The sequence below is a fragment of the Danio rerio genome, chromosome 5 (assembly GCF_052040795.2).
Source record: "Danio rerio strain M-AB ecotype USA chromosome 5, GRCz13ab, whole genome shotgun sequence".
In the NCBI taxonomy this organism is placed as follows: Eukaryota; Metazoa; Chordata; class Actinopteri; order Cypriniformes; family Danionidae; genus Danio; species Danio rerio.
In genome coordinates this window covers 30,034,339-30,054,144 of record NC_141025.1, presented here as the reverse complement: position 1 = coordinate 30,054,144, position 19,806 = coordinate 30,034,339, and the positions used below count along the sequence as shown (strand labels likewise).

At 35.1% G+C, this 19,806-nt stretch overlaps 1 protein-coding gene and 1 long non-coding RNA gene across 4 annotated transcripts in view; one reads left to right on the top strand and one right to left on the bottom strand.

The window, feature by feature from the left end:
• Positions 1 to 1,624: 1,624 nt before the first annotated feature.
• On the top strand, positions 1,625 to 5,204 carry LOC147844003 (uncharacterized). The gene is made up of 2 exons (XR_015491272.1): positions 1,625 to 3,171; positions 3,218 to 5,204. It is a non-coding gene; the product is annotated as an uncharacterized LOC147844003 (long non-coding RNA).
• stxbp1b (syntaxin binding protein 1b) overlaps positions 3,456 to 19,806 on the bottom strand; it is a 60,483-nt gene continuing 44,132 nt past the window's right edge. The window contains exons 7-21 of one of the 3 annotated variants that reach the window (XR_015490296.1): positions 18,561 to 18,709; positions 15,163 to 15,247; positions 14,884 to 15,014; positions 14,567 to 14,674; positions 12,625 to 12,685; positions 12,479 to 12,544; positions 12,317 to 12,397; positions 12,096 to 12,234; positions 11,783 to 11,892; positions 9,660 to 9,764; positions 9,491 to 9,576; positions 9,251 to 9,405; positions 6,342 to 6,472; positions 5,031 to 6,200; positions 3,456 to 4,472 (exon numbers count right to left, since the gene is read on the bottom strand). Coding sequence is in view for 2 of the 3 variants with exons in the window: in XM_087252079.1 (XP_087108205.1) it covers positions 6,360 to 6,472; positions 9,251 to 9,405; positions 9,491 to 9,576; positions 9,660 to 9,764; positions 11,783 to 11,892; positions 12,096 to 12,234; positions 12,317 to 12,397; positions 12,479 to 12,544; positions 12,625 to 12,685; positions 14,567 to 14,674; positions 14,884 to 15,014; positions 15,163 to 15,247; positions 18,561 to 18,709 (1,389 nt within the window). In the remaining variant the exon portion in view is untranslated. 3 annotated transcript variants of the gene reach the window in all.

Below are 19,806 nucleotides of genomic sequence, written 5' to 3'. Positions count from 1 at the left end.
CCAATCAAATGAAAGCAGAGGCGGGGTTTCCGTTGAGGCGCCTGCAGTGTTTGTGTTGTCAAGACAACAATGTAGACTTTTGAAGGTAGAGACTTGTGGTGGCTGTTTTAAGTTATCTGGTGCTGTTCTTAAATATTTACAATTATATTAATATCAACAGCAATACTCTCGCACAATACCCAGTTGATTCGTTGCCTAGCGACAGGATGCGCACCGCACTTCTTTTTTTCTTATCAACAAAAAAGGCTGTGTGGTGAGCCTCATGTTTTTGAATGTAAATGCGCATTCGATGTGCTCGTCCCCTTAGCCAAAGAGTTTAGAATGACCAAGAGGTGACACTCAATAGAAAGCTCCATTGCAACAGCCCAGCATCAGCCCTGCGATTCCGCCATTTTGGAGTGAAAGCAATTGGCTGTCCATTTGATCTTATTGCTGTTGCGATGGCAAGCAGCTGCTTTTTTTATTATTATTTAAAAAGCGCATTAAGGCTGAGATATAACCTGAAAGGTGACAATACAACACTTACTATCACAATCATCAGCACTTTTAATAGTTTATTTTACAGACTTAAAATATGCTGTTGTTCTATTGGAATTTTCATTCCAAAATGACTGCCCCGCCATCTAGTGGCTGTTTCCCAAATCGCACTAGAGTGTTGCCTCTTGATGATTTTATGCTCACTGCCTTAGCTTAGCTTAGGCTAATATTAGGTTCATTTGACTTAAAAACACTGCAGCCGACAATCAACAAGATTAGCCAAGCACAGGAGGGGGCAGAGCTGAAATAAAGTTTGTCAGGTTGGACACCTCGGGGTTCATAGTTTGCTGCATGATGACAGATCACATGGCGAGATCAATGATTTATTTATTTAAATATTAATCCAAAAAAATGTAACAAACATTCCCAAAATAAGTGAGCAACACTTTCAGTGGAAACTTCACAGAAAAAGCTGGATATGTCAATGTTACTTTTAAATTTCTGTATAAATGGCTTGATGTCAAGCTAGACAAAATTTCTAACTGCCATGCAACACTTTAAGATTTAGATTGGTCTGTGCAGCGCTGCATGAAGTCGAATGCACCTTTTGAATCTGATTAGACCTTTAGCATCTTGCTCAAAAATTTTAAAAAGAATTTCCTATTGAAAGCTTAGTATATTGTGTACTAAAGTGGATGAATAATGAAAAGTTGCTATTTTCTAGGCTGATGTGGATAGGAACTAAACTCTCATTCCAGTGTAACAATTAAGAAACTTTGCTGCTGTAGCAGGAGCAATGATATTATGCATCGCCTAATGATGCTATTGGTCTAATCTGATTCAACTATCTATGCTAAGCTAAGCTAAAAGTGTTTCCACCAGACTCAGATCGGCTGAATAGATTATAAAATGGTCAAACTCAAGTATTAAACTTTAGGTGACCTGTAAAATTAGTGTTTACAAAAAATAGTGGTGTTCCTTTAAAAAAATCTTTTGTGTTTATTAGAAGCACATACAGGAGATCATGCTGGTTTGGAACAACTGGAGATTAGTAAATTGAGAGTACATTTGTTTTTGGGTGAATTGTAACTAAGTTTACAGAGATCTTCTTTTGGTTATTTGTTGCTTGTCATTTGTTGTACTTTGCAGTGTGAAACACATAATACTGTAACTTTACAATTACTGTAGTATTGTAGGATAACAGAGCAACACCTTATAGAGACAGTGCACAGACCGAATGCCTGAAATATTTATCATTTATGCCAAACTGAAAAGAGACTTAAATAAATATTTAAAGAATGAATTACATGTCATATGAAATGATTTTGATTACAATCACATTGTCACTGTTTGATATTGTTCACTGATTGTGGTCTTTTGGTGCCCTCGTGTGTTCAAATCGAGGACTCAAGAATTTTCAGTGCTGCTCTGTAAAAATTTTATGATCAATTAGTTCTGACAATATATGTTTTAGGTCATTGTAACATATTAAAGTGAGTTAATCATGTTGTAACCTAATTTTATAAGCTGTTTTAAGTCAGTTTAACATAATATTAGTTTAACGGACTAAAGGTTAATTTGATTCAGCTTAAACATTTAAGGCTACCAAGTTTTTGGATGTACAGATGTATGAAGTGTATGGAGTATGGAGTGTATGGATGTACAGTATGAATGAAGTACTACAGTAAAACATTTTAATATATTTTATATATTCAATTTGTTTGTTCAAACTTTTGAATTGAGCAAAGAATTAGATGCAAAAAATATTTAATGCCATCTGAAATATTCTTCTAAAATGAGCATTTTTCTATACTTATGTTCAAGTATTTCACTTTAAAGGCAATGAACTTATTCATCTTTTCAAAGTAAAATTTCAGAGCCTACACACACAAGTCAGAAAGAAAAATGCTAATTTCAGAAGAAAATATCACACGGCATTTATTGGTTTTTGCATTTAAAGTCTTCATTTATATGTCAAGTTTACTCTTCATTTAGACTTCGGAACCCACTGCATTTATTTAATTGATTGAATAATTGGTTGATTTTAAACTTTTTTTTTTTTTTAAAGAAATGCAACTTTGACATAAAACACTTTCTACCTTTAATGGATTGTTTTACAAGAGTTAAAGTATCAGTTTATTTCATTTATTCTTATATTCACATATCAGTCTAGCTATACCACTGTAAAAAAAAAAAAAAAAAAAAAATCATAATATTTCGCTTTATTTCCGGTATGGGTGCCGGGAGAAAAAAAAAACGACTGGTAAATAACTGAAATTTACCGTAAAATAACAGACATTAAATTACAGAAAATTCCTTAAATTAAATTTCTGTAATTCAATCTGTTATATTACAGTAAATTTCTGTAATTTAACAGCCTTTATTTTCACTTTTTTTCCGGCAGCTGGGGTAAACCATAGAATTACAGATTTTTTTTTTTTTTTTACAGTTCAAGTCAAAATTATTAGTTTTTTTTTTTTTTTTTTTTTTTTTTTTTTTTTTAATATTTCCAAATAATTTTTAACAGAGCACATACATTTTCACAGTATTTCCTATACTATTATTTTCTGGAGAAAGTCTTGTTTGGTCAATATTTTTAGCCCCTTTAAGCTATTTTTTAAGCTATGAAACAAATCATCATTATACAATGACTTGCCTGATTAAATGTCATAATAACATCTTTAAAAACATCCAGTAAAATATTGCCTACTGTCATCATGGCATACATAAAATACATCAGTAATTAGAAATTAAAACTATTATGTTTAGAAATTTTTGGAATAAATAAATTAAACAGAAATAGCATGGGGAAAATATTTAGGGGGATAATAATTCATATATATATATATATATATATATATATATATATATATATATATATATATATATATATATATATATATATATATATATCCGCCTCAACCAAATGAAGGAGAAAAAAACTTATGTGAAATATGATGTAAAAAAAAGTCAGTAGATTTTTAACAGAAGTCAGTTTATTTGACTATTCTCACAAGACAACTCTTTGCACATTATAACCTCTGATGTGTTACACATGTTAAATATTTTTAAATACGGCATATCTTATATTTACACAGCATGTATTTGGATTATCAGTATCATTAACAGAATACAAGTACACCATGAAAAGCAGCAATACTATATTACTTCACAAGGAACACTCTTCTTATTCTGTGCTCAGGTGATGTAGCAAGGAGGCTTTACTACACGAACAAACTCTATATACAAGACTAATAACTCTTATTTCTGAACTACATCATCAAAACAAAACATAGTTAATATTCACAACAGGACATTCGAAATTAACATGAGCGCACAACCAGACACAACAAAACAAACTACTAATTTAATTCATAATGAATTTAAACTGCGATCTAAATCTTCATTTGCTATGCTGACTCTGATTTGTCTATCAGTGAGTTAAACTTAAGTTGTTTGGTTATCACTTGAATATGGATCTATTGAGTATGGGTTTCAGTAAAATGTTTATTTTATTTTAAAAAGTTCTGATAGTTCTTCAAAATGTCATTTAGAGTTGTTTTCTGTTCTTTCCTAATTGGTCAGAATAACAATTTAAAATAAGTTTAATTTGTTGTGATTGAATCTCTGGGTTTATTTCAACAAATATTGATTTCTTAACTCCTCTGAACTTGATACACTGATATTGTATTGTCTAAACGGGTGTCAATTCCACTTCCTGGAGGGCCGCAGCTCTGCACAGTTTAGTTTCAACCCTAATTATACACTCCTGATCAAACTAATTAGGAAATTAGTTTAATTAATTAGTAACTAATTAGTTTTAAAAACTGGATTTGACACCTGTGGTCTAAAACGAATATAAACAAATCTGAAATGCCAGCTTTCTTTATTTCATGCTAAAGAAAACGTTCCCTTTTAATTTCAAAGAGATGCCATAAGTAGTTTACAGAATTAAACAAAAGTGATGTTTTACTCAAACACATAAATATACTATACTGATACTGATAATCTAAATCAGGTTTGTTAAGGAGACAAGGAAAACGTGCAGAGCTGATGGTCCTTCAGGAACGTGGTTGAGAAACACTGATTTAGAATATAATATCAGTATTTTACCCAGCAGGCACACAACATCATAAGACGTTAATATTAGGTTCGATTTGGGTCATAACATTAGTGACCAAAACTCACTGACGACCAATAACGACATCAAATTATGTTCCACACAACGTCAAGGTATAACATGAATAGATGAGTTGATATTTTGGTTGATGTAAGGTTGATTTCAGGTTGCATGTTGGACATTGACGTCAGCCTGACGTTGGGTTCTGACGTCAACTCGATTTTCATTTCCAAACAAAATCCAACATCCCCACCACATTGGGGTATGTTGGGGTACAACGTTAATATGACGTCATGTTGATGTCCTGTGTCTTTAGGGTTAAATTTAAAAAAGCTACAAACAAGTTTATTTACATTCTCTTCAGGATTTTGCAGGGACCTTTTTGCAGCCTAAAATTATTTGAATTTTACAAATAATTTTAAATAAATATAACTTATGTCATGGCTTTTCTCAAAACTTATTGCATCATTTGCTTCAATTCTTGTGTTTTGCTATAGAAATACTCTAAAGATTTTTCACTAAACTGAATAGTTGGTGGATTAAGCCTTATTTTAAATGACAGCAATTGAAAACAGTTATGCTGCTATTTGACAACTGGAAAACATATTTTCACAACTTAATACAATAAAACAAATATTAACATTTTACTCAAACACACCTAATAAATCAGTAGCACTTCATAATAACTACACCATCAATCATCTATTAAGCATTAGCAAATAGTTTATTTATTATTTGTTAATCAATAACTCTTCATTAATAGACGTTAGTAAGCAGTTTTTAACTGAAGCTACAGATCCTTTATTCTTGACTTGTAAGCACATGTATAATGTGCTCAATAACTGTATTTTCATACTTTATGTATTAATTGTTCATTAAATTCATTATTGCATTATTTATAAATCATTTAAGAGTAGTTGGTGCTTTTCAGGATCGTTCAGAATGAGTTAGTAAACGATTAATAGTCTATTCAAGTCGACATTTATATATTTGATTATTCAGGCACATAGTAATCATCACTGTGTATGTTAATAAAGTCTTCATTAATTCGACTTCATCCAGTTTTGTGACCTAATCTAAAATGAGGACTATTGCTTTGTAAATCCCTTATAAATGTATTTTAAACTTTACTAACATAAATTAATGTAGAGTTAATACTTAACAGATAATGAATTCACTGTTTACTAATGCCTAATAAATGATTCATAGTGTGTATTTATTATAAAGTGTTACCAATAAATACATAAACTGAGAATTCTCAGTAAGGTCTCCTAATTTTATCCACAGCGGTAAATATTAAATCATTTATATATTTTTTATTACTTTTTCTGACTATACAGTACACAATCCTTTATGTATATCTCAGTCAGTTAGCTGACAAGCTTGAATATAAACACATGTAGACATATAACAGTAACTACATACTGTATGTAGTGATATTCTTAACTATGGCATATTACTCTGAAAGGTGACAGTCTGCCTTTTATAGGCTGAAAGGTAGAAATACTGCATGGATGTGTATGTTGATGAATTTTCTATCATAGTAGGATGATGCCACTGATGACATCAAAACAGTGAGGTGGGGCTATGATGTCACCACATTCTACAAGAAGAAACAGAGACGGAAAGAGAAAGTGAGGAAAATGTTGTATATTATTACAGTATTTTTTGGACATTTGTAATGTTGACTTCAATAAATAAAAATAAAAAAACATTTTTAATAAGAAACAAGTTGTAGAATGACCTTTTTTAATGCAGTAGATCACTTGTCTTCTTCAGCAGGGAGCTGGTCCTCAGGGGCGGCATTGGGGTCCAGAAAGTCTGCATGCTGCAGATGCTTCAGGTATTTAACAGGAGTGATGGTGTGTGTGGAGCCTGTGATGGAGGTCAAACACACTCTAAATCACTACACTAGCAACATTAAAAGCATTAACACACTAATTAATGTGGGGCTTTTCAAATGATGTAATTACAAATATGCAGTTGCAGAATAACAGACTAGATGAATGTTTTGCTACTCACTCCTATCAGCAGATATGTGTGTTTTCATTCTGGCACTCTATAAGCATTTTCAAGGCAAATAAGGTCATCTTTTAATAGCCAGAAACAATGTGATAAAGCTTTTTTTTGCTTTCCTAAATCATATTTAAGGTCATTCACAAAAGTCTGCAGTATACTTGAAAAATTTGGGTTGGTTAGATGTTATTTTCTCTTGCGCTTGCCGGAGTAGCATTTGCTTGATTAAACGAAGAGGCTGCGTAAGTTGTAAATTATGCCTTGCATGTGGGCTCATTTCCAATAGGCAACACCAAAAGACAAATATAATCTGCAGAATTAAAGTCAAGCCCAAAATTATTCATACCTTTGGCAAATTCTGACTCAAAGTTTTTGTTCAAATGTAAATAAAAGTTGGGAAATATATAGATTTTTTCCCACAATGATGCCTGTTGCACATCGTTTCATTATCTTTTGAGAGAAATCTGTATCATTTCTGGTCAAAAAAAAACTTGGTGGTTGAATAAAAGTGACTTAGCCATGTGAAAAGTTTTGGGTTTGACTTGATTCAGCAAAGCTGAATTTTTAGCTTCATCATACTTCAGTGTAACATGTTGCTTCAGAAATGATTGTAAATGCCGATTTGCTGTTACTAGTATTTTTTACTGGTGGTATTTATAATGGTTTTTCCTATTTTAACACTTTATTTTACAGTATACTGGTTACATGTTCCATGTACTCATTGGAGTAATAACAATACATTTTTGCATAATTGCATGCAACTAACCCTATTGCTAACCGTTTAGTAACTACATCTAGACAATTAATATAACTTGTTTATTATTATTTAATTATTAATTCATATTACACTGTAAAAAAACTAAGTCAGTACAACTACAAAAAACACAATACTCCTTATTTTATTTAGCTTTTTCCTGTTCAATTAACTTTTGAAAACATCAGCTGCACTTACCTAAAATTAATTGTCAGTAATACAATAAACATTTAGTTGAATTAACATAAGATTATTAGTTTTCTTGAGAAGAGAACTACTCTGTAACAAAACTTTTTAAGTTGTGCAAACTGAACATTTTTGTCGGCAGAACTGGAATGCCTGAAGTTGAGCCTGAACAAAAAAAAACATAATCCTAATCAAGGATCCTTATCAACATTTTTTTTTTCATTTTTTATTGATAGGACAGTAGAGAGTATAGACAGGAAAGCATGGGGAGAGGAGAGAGGGGAAGGATCAGCATAGGACCTCGAGTCGGGAATCGAACTCAGGTGGTTGAGAACACAGGAGTGCCGTGTGTTGACACATTAACCACTACACCATTGACGCCGACTTGTACTCAAATTTTCAAAACATCAGTTTTACTGACCAAAAATGTCTGAAGTTGAGTGAGCAAAAAACTCTTGTGGAAATTGGTAGTAAGAAATAATACATTATCAGACATGATCCATGCCTTTCTGTTTTTTCAGTTGAACTATGTTTGTTTGTTCTGATCATGTATTATTTCTTAGTACCAATTCCCACAAGAGCGCCAATGGTGTAGTGGTTAGTGCGTTGACACATGACACTTCCCCTCTCTCCTATCCCTATGCTTTCGTGTCTATACTATCTACTGTCCTATCAATTAAAGGTGAAAAACAATGTTGAGTAGACGAGAAAAAGTAGATAAGGATTTTTTTTTTTGTTCACTCAACTTCAGGCATTCCAGTTTTGCGGACAAAAAATGTTAAGTTGGCACAACTTAAAAAGTTTTGTTACAGAGTAGTTCACCTCTCCAGAAAACTAATAATCTTATGTTAACCCATTTTTAGGTCACTGCAGCTGATGTTTTCAAAAGTTGAACGAACAAGAAAAAACAAAAGGATTTTTTGTTGTTGTACTGACGTTATTTTTTAACAGTGTGTGTGATATTTTATTATAATAAAGCAAATGTCTTGTTACTCTTAACTAGAGAAAAATAATTGTTACATCGATTTTTTTTTCTCTCATAACAACTCTGGATCGATTTTCTAAAGTTCCGAATCGATCCTGTATTCAAATTAGTTCATGACGACTTGGGCTTGCGCGGGCACAAGCTCTAAACTGTGCCAGCGGTTTAATAATCATTAAAGGAGGCGGACAGGATAGTATGTCAACATTACGGCACACTCCATTTTGAGTGAAGGGTTGCAGCCTGTGTTTGTTTTTCGTAATCGCTCTTTGTAATTGGCTTTATATAAATTCAGAGCTTGTTCATCCTTAATAATAATAATTCTGTAATAAAATTCATGATTTTTAAGATGACAGCACTTTCATACAGAGATTTCAATTAATAAGAAACTCTAATTCTGGTTGAAATGTAAAGATGTAAATGGACAGCACAAGAAATAGCAAAAATATAAGTTAAGAATCGTTTTGGAATCGGATCATGACTCTAAAATCAGATTTAGTTCCTAAAGATTCCTACCCCTAATTTTAACCAATTTAATGCCCCTTTTATAAATAAAAGTATTAATTACACAGTGAAATAAAAGATGGCTGAAGTCACAGCCATCAAAAGCAGGCCAGTACTGTGCAATGCAGTGTGTTATAATGCATGTCTCAGGAAGTGTGAGTCATTGGTAGTTTGGAGGTGTCAGAAAGGGCCCTTCAGCTCTGAAACCCACCGATAAGAGCTTCCCATTTGCCGTTGGCCTGCGTGACCTCATAGACGCAGCGCATCTCGCTGTAGGTCACGCCGCCAACTATGAAGACGATGATGCGTGGGCCGTTGCGGATCTCACCAGGGCTTTTGTTCTTATGCCAGTTTCCATAACGGGCACTGAAAATAGACAGCAGTAGTATTATCGTTGTATATTGCTGCAGGTAATGTCATATACTTAATCCATATGTGGGGTTAGTTCTACCTGGTCGCTGTGGTGGTTTTTGAGGACACTGTTCGTGTGGAGATGTAAGGGTACTGTTTTGGGTCGAGTTTATCTTCAATGGCATCCTATTATGAAATAATTAGGAAAATTTGAGGTAAAAGAATGTTGGGGTTTTGAAAGATAGACAAGCAGTGATGGTTCAGCTCACCTCCATGATGTCTTTGACCAGAGGTGTCCATCGGGAGAGCTGGTACGTTTGCTCACTGATCCTTTCCTTGCGGTCAGATTTCTTCCCTTTGCGTGTGGTTGCTTGCTGCAGAAGAGTTATACATTTCTGAGCTCAGATATTAGAATGACTTATACACACAATTCTAAATGTTTTTTATTTTTAGGTTACAAGTGCTGATAAATGGCTTATCTAATCTAAAGCTTTCAATGCAACAGTTAAATTTATGCATGACAATCTATTCTTGAAATTTTTTAAAAGCATACAGTATATTTTACATTAAAGTTTGAGTAATGCAGTCTGAATGTAAAAATAGGTGGAATTGCATGTCCACACTAAAGCATACACTAACAGATACACTGGCATACTTTACATACTATATATTGGCGGTCACACTTTATTTTGATGGTCCATTTGTTGAATTTAAGTTACATTGCATCTACATGCTAATTAATTCTTATTAGATTATACTGTAAGTAGACTGTTAGGTTGGGATTAGTGTACGTTGACATGTACTTGCAAAGTTTCTTATAGTCAGTTAAATGTCTGTTGAAGGAGCAGTATCAAAAGATATTAAGCAGAGACAGTATACTAATACTCAAATAGACCATCAAAATAAAGTGTTACCACACCAACAAACCAAAACATTATAATCAATAACAGGTGACGCAGTATTGTTAAAAATCTCTTAAAAATAAACATCTGTCACCTGCCATTTTTTGCAAACCGGTTTGCGCTTATTTACTCTGTTAAACACAAAAGAAGATATTTTGAAGAATGTTGTAAACCGGTATAATTACATAGGATTTTTCCTACTATGTAACTCAATGGCTTCCAGTTACCAAATCTGCTTTTCCATTGCAGTTCCAGTTGTATTTGTATATGAGCCAGGTACAGCATCACAGTTACAACTTTTGCAGGACAACTTACTTTTTTTTTTGTTCAATCCACTTAAATTTGTAAAGTTAACTTAATTGATTTGTGTTCTTCCTTCCTTCCTCCTTCCTTCCTTTCTTTTTTCTTTTTTTCTTTTTTTCTTTCTTTCTTTCTTTATTTTGTTTATTTCTTTCTTTCCTTCCTTCCTTCTTTACTTCTTTCTTTCTTTCTTTCTTTCTTTCTTTCGTTCTATCCTTTCTTTCATTTGTTTTTCTTCTTTCATTCTTTCTTTTTCTTTTTTCCTTCCTTCCTTCCTTACTTTCTTTCTTTTTTTCTTTCTCTCTTTCTTCCTTTCTTTTCTTTTTGTTATTCAGCAAAGCAAAAATCTGAAAAAAAGAAATCCCAAAAATAGCATTAGACTTTTGTTTCAAAAAGGAACGTCTGATGCATTTATATTTTATTCCAGAAAGTTCTGTTTTATCAGTACCACTGTGGAAAATGAAACTATATCCATGTCGACAGGCCTGGATCAGCACAGAATGCAAAAAGTACTGTTTGGTCAGCTCAACATTCTTTAAAATATCTTCTTTTGTGTTAAATAGAAACTGAAGTGTGTCAAGAACCACCTCAGAATGAGTAAATGTTGAGTAGATTTTCATTTTTAGGGACAAAATGTAATATGGGCAGTATTTGATTTCAATTAAACTTGAATTTAACTTTAAACAATCCCATAAAAGATTGTTTTATTTGCTTTGCTGCAGCAAAAGTCTGTAAACTCAAATTATATTTCTGATGAGTGCTTTAGTCACAAATTAAGAAAGTACAGTCGCTAGAATATCTAATATTTATCAAATATCTATCTAACATACAATGCCTATAGAAAACCTATCAAACCTATTAGACCCATTTGAAATAGTTTTTGTAATTAATTTGTCATACAGTCTGAAATCAAATCACAATCCAAATACCTTTTCCAGCCTTTGAAATGTTTTTTGTAGTCTTCTCTTAAAGTCTTTTGAAAGCAGTGTATAATACGACTAAAGGCATAGATTTTCACAGGGTATGATGCTTTTCTATAGGCACATTATATGACCAAATATGACAACTAGAATTTCTAAGCTTTGAAATGATATATAGTCAACAATCCTTTAGATTTAAACTAATATATTACTGTTTAAAATGCATTATAGCAAGCATCCCACATACAGTCTGACCACGGAGCAGCTGACCTCTGAAATAATGGGAACCCCCATATGAGCCATGTTGGAGATGATGTCACTGTCCTCTGGAGGGATCTGAGCATGCTGCAGGAGCTTACAGAGATTTTCTTCTGACACACCTATCAGACAGGAATAATTACACATGATTACAGAGTTTGAACGGCCACTGAATCCCTGAAGGGCAGCATTATGGCAGTTTTTCTCACTGTTGTGTGATATTAGTAAAGACTACTGTGTGCACAAACTTTACCACCCACATCTCACCCACATACAACAAAACAAAGAGAGAATCAAAGCATTGGCCATTTTCAGGCTCCCTTACCATTCTTGAGGAAAATATAGAGCAGGATGATGCGGATCTTGTCCATGATGGTGACAGTAGCGTCCAGTAGAATGGGTACAATGGCTCTCATGGGATCTTTAATCTTCTCACCCTCCGCATCTGTGCCCATAGCTAGATCCTATGACCGAGCGCAAAGACACTATTAACTCCTAATTATTATGAAGGTTTGAGCTTAAAGACAGATCATAGTTAAGCCTCACCTGCTCAACACGACACAGTTTGTCCACTGTGCCCTGGTACTGCTTCATGCAGTCTTCTGCTAAGTGCAGATGAGTTGAGTACTGGAAGATCATCATAAAGGCTAGTAAGTAAGATCACTACTATTGAGTCAGTATATAAAAATGTGTGACTGTTTTAAGTACCTTGCTTAACTCTTTCTGGTACTGTGGCATTTTTTTAAGCATCTGGGAGAGCTCTTTCATGGTGGTCTGGAAGATGCAGAAATGAGTGGTTAATAATAGGCAATAATTAAAAAAATGGCAGATTTAATCAAGCTTAAATAACAAACCTTCTCTCCTGTGTTCATCTTTTTGCTTGCGGAGAAGTCCTTTAACGATTTAGTCACAGCTCTAAGTGCACATAAATACACAAATGTTGTAGTTTAATAATTTGTATTAGGTTATGATTATATTTTGGCAAACAATATTTTGATTTTCAGTGTATTCATCATTAGTTAGATTAAACGTTAATGTTTTTTTATTTATTTATTTATTTATTTTTTGCTAGGACACTTTTATATGTATATAATGTATATTATACAACAGTTCTGTCTGGTTCTAGAATCTGAATGCCTGATAGCAATGCTATATTCTGCAATATCAAAACAGCCTCTTCACCCTTCCGTATTACTCTGCCCACAGAGTGACAGCACATCAATAAACTCACCACAGTTTGACAAATATTGCAGCTGTTGGATAACTATGCAGTTTTTTTATTAGGATAGTGCCTATTTTAAATATTTAACATTTCTGAGAAACAGCACGTCGGCATCCATCAGCCTGTCATTGAGCAGAGCAAAGATAGTTGACATTGTCCATCCACAAGATGTCGACAGACCACATAATAAGCCCTTAGAGGAGAAAAGATTGGTATATTTTCAAACTACAGCTGAACAAAACATTATACAATTGGCGAGTAACATTCTAAATCAGTCTATCTTTTTTATGTTGCAGTGCTGTATTTATATCACAGTAATTGTAGGGTATTGAGTGTGAGATGGGACTCACATGTCAGGAATGTATGTATTTTGTGTTGGCTACTCTTTGTACAACCCTGAGTTACTTTTTGGTAGGGCATCTGTTTGTTTCTAATGAGTATCCTGTTTCATTACTGCAGACTAGTTCAGTAAAAAGAAAGTGAGAAGAAATACCCGCATGTGTTTAACGTTTTTCCTTATCGCAAACACAACAGTAATCTGGCAAGTTAGTGATTCCGCTGCTTTTGTTTTTTGGGGTTAATTATTGTGATATCTCGATTGGAACAGAGAAATACTGGGAAATGTCACTAGACCGATGGAATTTCATATCGTTCAGCCTTATAATTTTAAAATCACCTGTTTTGTCATCATTTTAGGCATTACGATAGAGAATCATTCAAACACTACCTCTAAAATTACGACTTGCAAATTAGTAACGGCTTCTGCTGCTCTGATGTCAGCTGCAGATGTGAATAAATGGATTAATGGATAGCCAAGTATTTCCTTTTTAAATAGTACAAATGGGTAGAAATGTGAGTAGAAATGTGTACATTCCATACAAAGTATGCAGCTGATTGGTCAATTCTTGTTCTGTGACTCACTATGCGCTTGAGGCATGTTTTCAACTAGGTGTGCCTGGAAGTGCAATTGCATCGCACTCAATATGCGCACGCCACCATTGGAAATAACGAACTTGCCAGCAAAAGACGCGATATGTGCACAGCCCTTAGGTTAATAGCCTCAGCCATAGTTAATCCTAAGTGTACAAGCACGGAACTTAAAACTAGCGCACAATTGACATCATTATGTTTAGTTGAAGCAGTTTTGTTCTGTTCAAAAACGCAGTCTTGTTGAAAATCGTTTACGATTAATTAACTGTGACGAATTAATAGTAAAAATTGTTAATCGTTGCATCCATAACCCCCAGTAACACTCCAGGGCTTTTCCAATGAGTGTTTAAATGAGTGCCCTATGAAGGGTTAAAGGGCCTTGATGGCCTCACACTGTAAAAAATGTAGGGTTCCTCACAATTCGCTCATGCTGTACCAACACAAATTAAGTAAACAATTTTAAGTTGATTGAACATAAAAAAACCTCAAGAATCTCAAAAATTGTGTTTGCATTTTAAAAAAGTAGTTTGAACAAGCAGCAAAATAATTTTTTTCAGTGTAGTAAGCATTAGAAATCTTACTATCGTCAAACTTATGAACAGTAGTTTATGCAGTACTGTATATAATAAACGGGCCAGACTTACGTGGACACCTCTGCTATGTGTTTATGTCTCAGTGTCATCCAAAGGTCATCATCTTCATCCAGAAGCACCTCTTTCATACGAGTGTCACCCATACCACTGGTTTCATACCTGATAAACACACACACACACACACACACACACACACACGGACCATCAGCATCAGTAATCTGCCTACAGCGCGCATGTACAATATGATTATGCATGGTGATATTGACACGGATTAATGCTCGGATTTAGCCGACGGTCAGTTCAAGCTTCCTGAGCAACCTCAGATCAGTATATAATTCAATTACAAACTGCCAGTGACAAATGATTACATGTAGACATCATTCTCAATGGGCAGCAGGTCATATGCCATGGCCTGAAATGTGAGCTCGTGCAGAAGTGGCGAAACAGGGTCAAAGCCACGATCCAAAATCAGTAGCTGGGAACGTGCTTTATCGGGTCCCTGTGGAAGAGAGGAAAGATGGATCACAAAAACAGTAGAGCAAGGAATTAAGGTTGGACAGTGAGAAATTAAGGTCACTGGTGCCTGACAGAAGCAGTTTATTTTATCATTCGAGACAAAATATGGTGCTACAAGCTCTCAGACTCACCTCTCCCAAAGTGGGGTCATCCGCTTTATAGCCGTCCAGTTTATCCTGAAGCATCTGGGCCAGGACTGCATTGTCCTTGTACTCTCTAAAAGACAGAAAGGCATAATAAGTCATGATGCCGCCTGACGACAACAGCCCTGACCATTAACTCTCGCTGAATATACAGAGTAAAAATGATTTTTGGAAGTTGTAAATAAAATATAGTTTATTGAAGTTTAGGGCTGCACTTGATCATAAGACTCGATGGTTTGAAGCATATTGTTTTTGACACATGGGTCAGATATTTTTTTTATTGAGTGCAACAAAAAATACCAACAACATAGTTTTGTTTCATAAAAAATAAATAATAACAAGCATAACTAATATAACATACACTACCTGACAACACGTTTTAGGAACAACAAATAATAACTTGATTACTAGTTGATCATTTGGTATAAGAAGTGGCTAATATGAAAGGCAAAGGCCTCTAGATTATGCTTATTCGACCAAAATAAAATAAGATCATGCCTTGATTTTTAATGGCTGTGTCACGATCAGCGATAGAACCACTATAGATCGCTGGAAAACATTCACATTCACACAAACTACAAATTTGCTATTTTATGGACTACATTTTATGGACTACAGTTCCAGTCATGCACCACACACACACACACCTACAAAGACACTCATAGCTGAAGCTGCTCATGGACTGATTCATGGCCTATAAAGACAGCACACACACATACATTATCGCTGAGTCTTGCTATACTGTTGTTAACATTACAACGCAGTTTTCCTTGCCTTGCCCTCCGTGTTTAGACTTTGTTTGTTTATGTTGTATACTGCCTGCCTTCTGACCTATCGCCTGTTATTTCTACTATGACTCTGGATTGCCCATACACTTCTGTTTGTTCCTGTGTTGACCACTGCTTGTCAGACCATTCTGTTTAATAAAACCTGCAAATGGATCCTTACTCCGTTGTCCAGCGTCACTGTCACATTACAGTCTGACTTTGCTTAAACAAAAGTCTTGTCACTTAACAGTCATAGTGCAGTGGAAAAAGAATTCATATTGTGTCTGACTCCCATGAGCTTGGAGGACTGCATCCATACATCTCTGTAATGACTCAAATACTTATTATTAAAGTTATCTGAAATGGCAAAGTGTTCTTGCAGGACTCCCAGACTCCATCTTACCCCAGATATGCTCATTAATGCAGACATCCCAAGTCTCCCGGAAGTTGCGGGAGTATCCCTGAAATGCATAGACACTCCCGGATACCCGCAAATGAATGATAATCTCCCGGAAATCGCACGTCTCCTGCCCGGTCCTTAAATATGTTGCACACCCCTCTCTCCGCTGCATCCCTACAAGCTCTTCAGGTACGTCGCGCATAACTCACGCCCCCCTTCACAGATATGTCGCTAACTACTCACCCCCCGCCCTTCGAGCACCCACTAATCCGCTACCTCCCGCAAATCAACTCTGTATCCCCAGGAAATGACTTTTGGGATGTCAAAACTTGGGATACTTGGGATGTCTGTTAATGTTCATGTCTGGTGACTGGGCTGGCCAATCCTGGAGCACCTTGACCTTTAATTTCAGGAACTTTAATGTGGAGGCTGAAGTATGAGAGGGTCTGCTGTCCTGCTGAAAAGTTTGCCCTCTCCTGTGGTTTGTAATTTAATGAGCAGCACAATCAGCTTGATACCTCAGGCTGTTGATGTTGCCATCCATTATGCAGATCTCTCGCACGCCCCCATACTAAATGAAAACCCAAACCATTATTTTTCCCTCACCAAACTGGACTGATTTCTGTGAGAATCTTGTGTCCATGTGGGTTCCAATTGGTCTTCTGCAGTATTTGGGATGATTGGGATGATTGGAAATTCAACAGATGATTCATCAGAAAAATCTACCTTCTGCTACTTTTCCAAATGATCAACTAGAATATCAACTCTTACAACTGGGATCGAACTTTTGCCAGGTAGTGTATAAACATTATTAAAACTGGACAAATATCACAACTAAATTTAAAAAAAATGCAATACCTAAACAGTATTTTTAGGTTCTCTTGTATTTAGTTGCAAAAAAGTGATCAAATGTAGAATCATTTCTCATCCAAGAGAGGTGATTTACTGTCTTTAAATTTTGCTTAAGTGAAGTTTATTTATAAACTAATTTGAGAGGATCACGTGCTTATGATTTACCACAGCTGGTCTTGCATTAGCTAATCATGATCTCCCAATCATATGATTCCTAAGTTACTATAAATAACCACAGCCTTTATTACACATTCATTTTCTTCTGGAAGAAACCCCCCTTCCTTCCCCTTATACTACTTTTATCATACAGGAGATTATGCGGCACAGCAGCCAAGTGGCTAGCACAGCTAACCCTACAGCAACAACACTATGGTCCTTGCCGGGCTGGTGGGTGTTTCTGTGGAGTTTTTATAGTCTCCCTGTGTCCGCATGGGTTTCCCCCCACCATCCAAAGATATACATAATACATAACAGATTAAGCAAAAAAAGGCACTTTGTCTAGCTCATTTCCTTCTCAAATTAGTTTATAGCTACTTCAGCCGGAGAGTTTTGAGATCTACCTGAGCTCAAGCTCCCCTCTTGCTCTGCGAACGGGAGGGAGCCCCGAGCTTGAGGATCCCTTGTGCTCAGGGCTTTCTCCCGGGACAGCATGCCAAACAAGCTTATGATAAATCATAAATGTGAACTCTTAAAAGAGCTAATGCATAGACTCAATATAGTAAATCAAATGCAGTTTCTTTTTTTAATGTTTATGTTCACTGAAGACCAATTTTGACATATAATTGTGTGTATTTGTCCGTCCAAGCTCAAGAAGATGATAAAAAATACTAAATTCTGTACTTGCGCTGCATCTGAGATGCGGGTCTTTGTGTTTGTGTAAACAAAATGGTGTGTAAGTACTAATTTTTCTCTCTCTTTTATACCATCTTGTGTGTAATTGGTTTTTAAACCATTGCAATTAATCAGCAGATCACATGAATCCCAAACTTTGATCCATTACACCCCTGCTAGAGTTACTTGAAACCAATATTTCCTCCTTTTTACTTCAAAATGTTTTATCTTAATATCATTTAATGTTTCTTTTTTTAATCTTTGCAAACGGTACAGCCCAGTGTGATATGGTATTTGTAATTTCATTAGCAATCTCTGAGTGAAAGCATTTTTCCAGTCTAGATGAAACACTAAAGACACTTTCTAATCTGTTATTCCAGAGTTTTTAAATAGCGTTTGCGTGCTTGTGTAAGTTCTCTTTGCAGATGGCTGATGATGCTCGGAGTCACATTGCAGATGTGTGTCAGCAGATGGTGTTTATGAAAATGTGAATTTGACAGTGATATGTTTATGTGTGGTTCCTCTTGCTTTCTCACCCTCTGTATCTAACAGCTGGGTACTCTTTCAGCGTGGCGCACAAGGTGGCTATTTGCTCTGCTAAGCGCTCCAGCACCTGGTTCTTTACATCAGCTTTAAACGGGCTGTAGAAATCCTGGAAGGCATCTGATTTGTCCACTGAAAACACCTGAGAACAACATAGCAGCAATAGAGACAGATTATTTCATATTCATAACATCATCTCAAATCTTTCATGTGATTATAGTTATCAGTGCACATGGTCTCAGGATTAATGTTTAAACAGTCTTGCGTCTCAATCTGCTCCCTAGCTTCCAAGGTCGTTCATCAGTAGGTCGTGTGCACTAATTCGGGGACAGTGATGAGCTTGGTTGGGACACACTGAGTGTGGTATGAGTTAATCAAAACAGGAATTTATGAACCACAACAGAACTAATCATTTTCATATATTCCTTTTACTAAGTATTTAAAAGTACATTACAGCTAAATAATCGAATAAATAATTACATTTTCATATACCAGCAACAATTCAACCCTCAAACAATTATAAATGTTTGTCAGATTGTTCCTAACATATTTAGCTTGGTTTGTTCATGTTGAAAATAAATAATGAATTCTTTTTTTCCCAGTGATGGGTTGCGGCTAGAAGGGCATCTGCTGCGTAAAACGTGATGGATAAGATGGCGGTTCATTCCGCTGTGGCGACCTCAGATTGACAAAGAGACTAAGCCGAAAGGCAAATGAATAAATGAATTAATTATTTTAAGAAAAATGTCTCATGTTAGTCATTACGTTTGAGTCACAAGATTTATCTTTTCAGCTTCTGTTCTGTACTGAACAAAGGTGCTGATTGAGACGCACCTTTTTATTTAAAATTTTGCAAAACTATTTAAAAACAAAACGCTATTTTTACATGCATTTTCTCATTTAATTGATTTCTGTGTGGTGTAGATAGGGTTAGGGTTAGTGAGACAGTAGACAGCATTGCAAGTCATAAACCTAAACCAACCAGCTACAAATAAAATCCCATTAAAACATTAAAAACTTTAAAAGCACAGAAGGATATTAAATCGTTCCATCCTGTGGCTTCGTTGGAGGTGTTATGAGGCCCCCTAGTGGGTTCTGACCCCAGACTAGGACCACTGACATAAATTTATGGGGAATAATATCCAAAAATCTTATATAAACATTGTCATATAATTTAGTGCCATGTTTGTTTGTTTGTTTGTTTGTTTTGTGTGTGTGTTTTACAGAAACAGTTTAGAG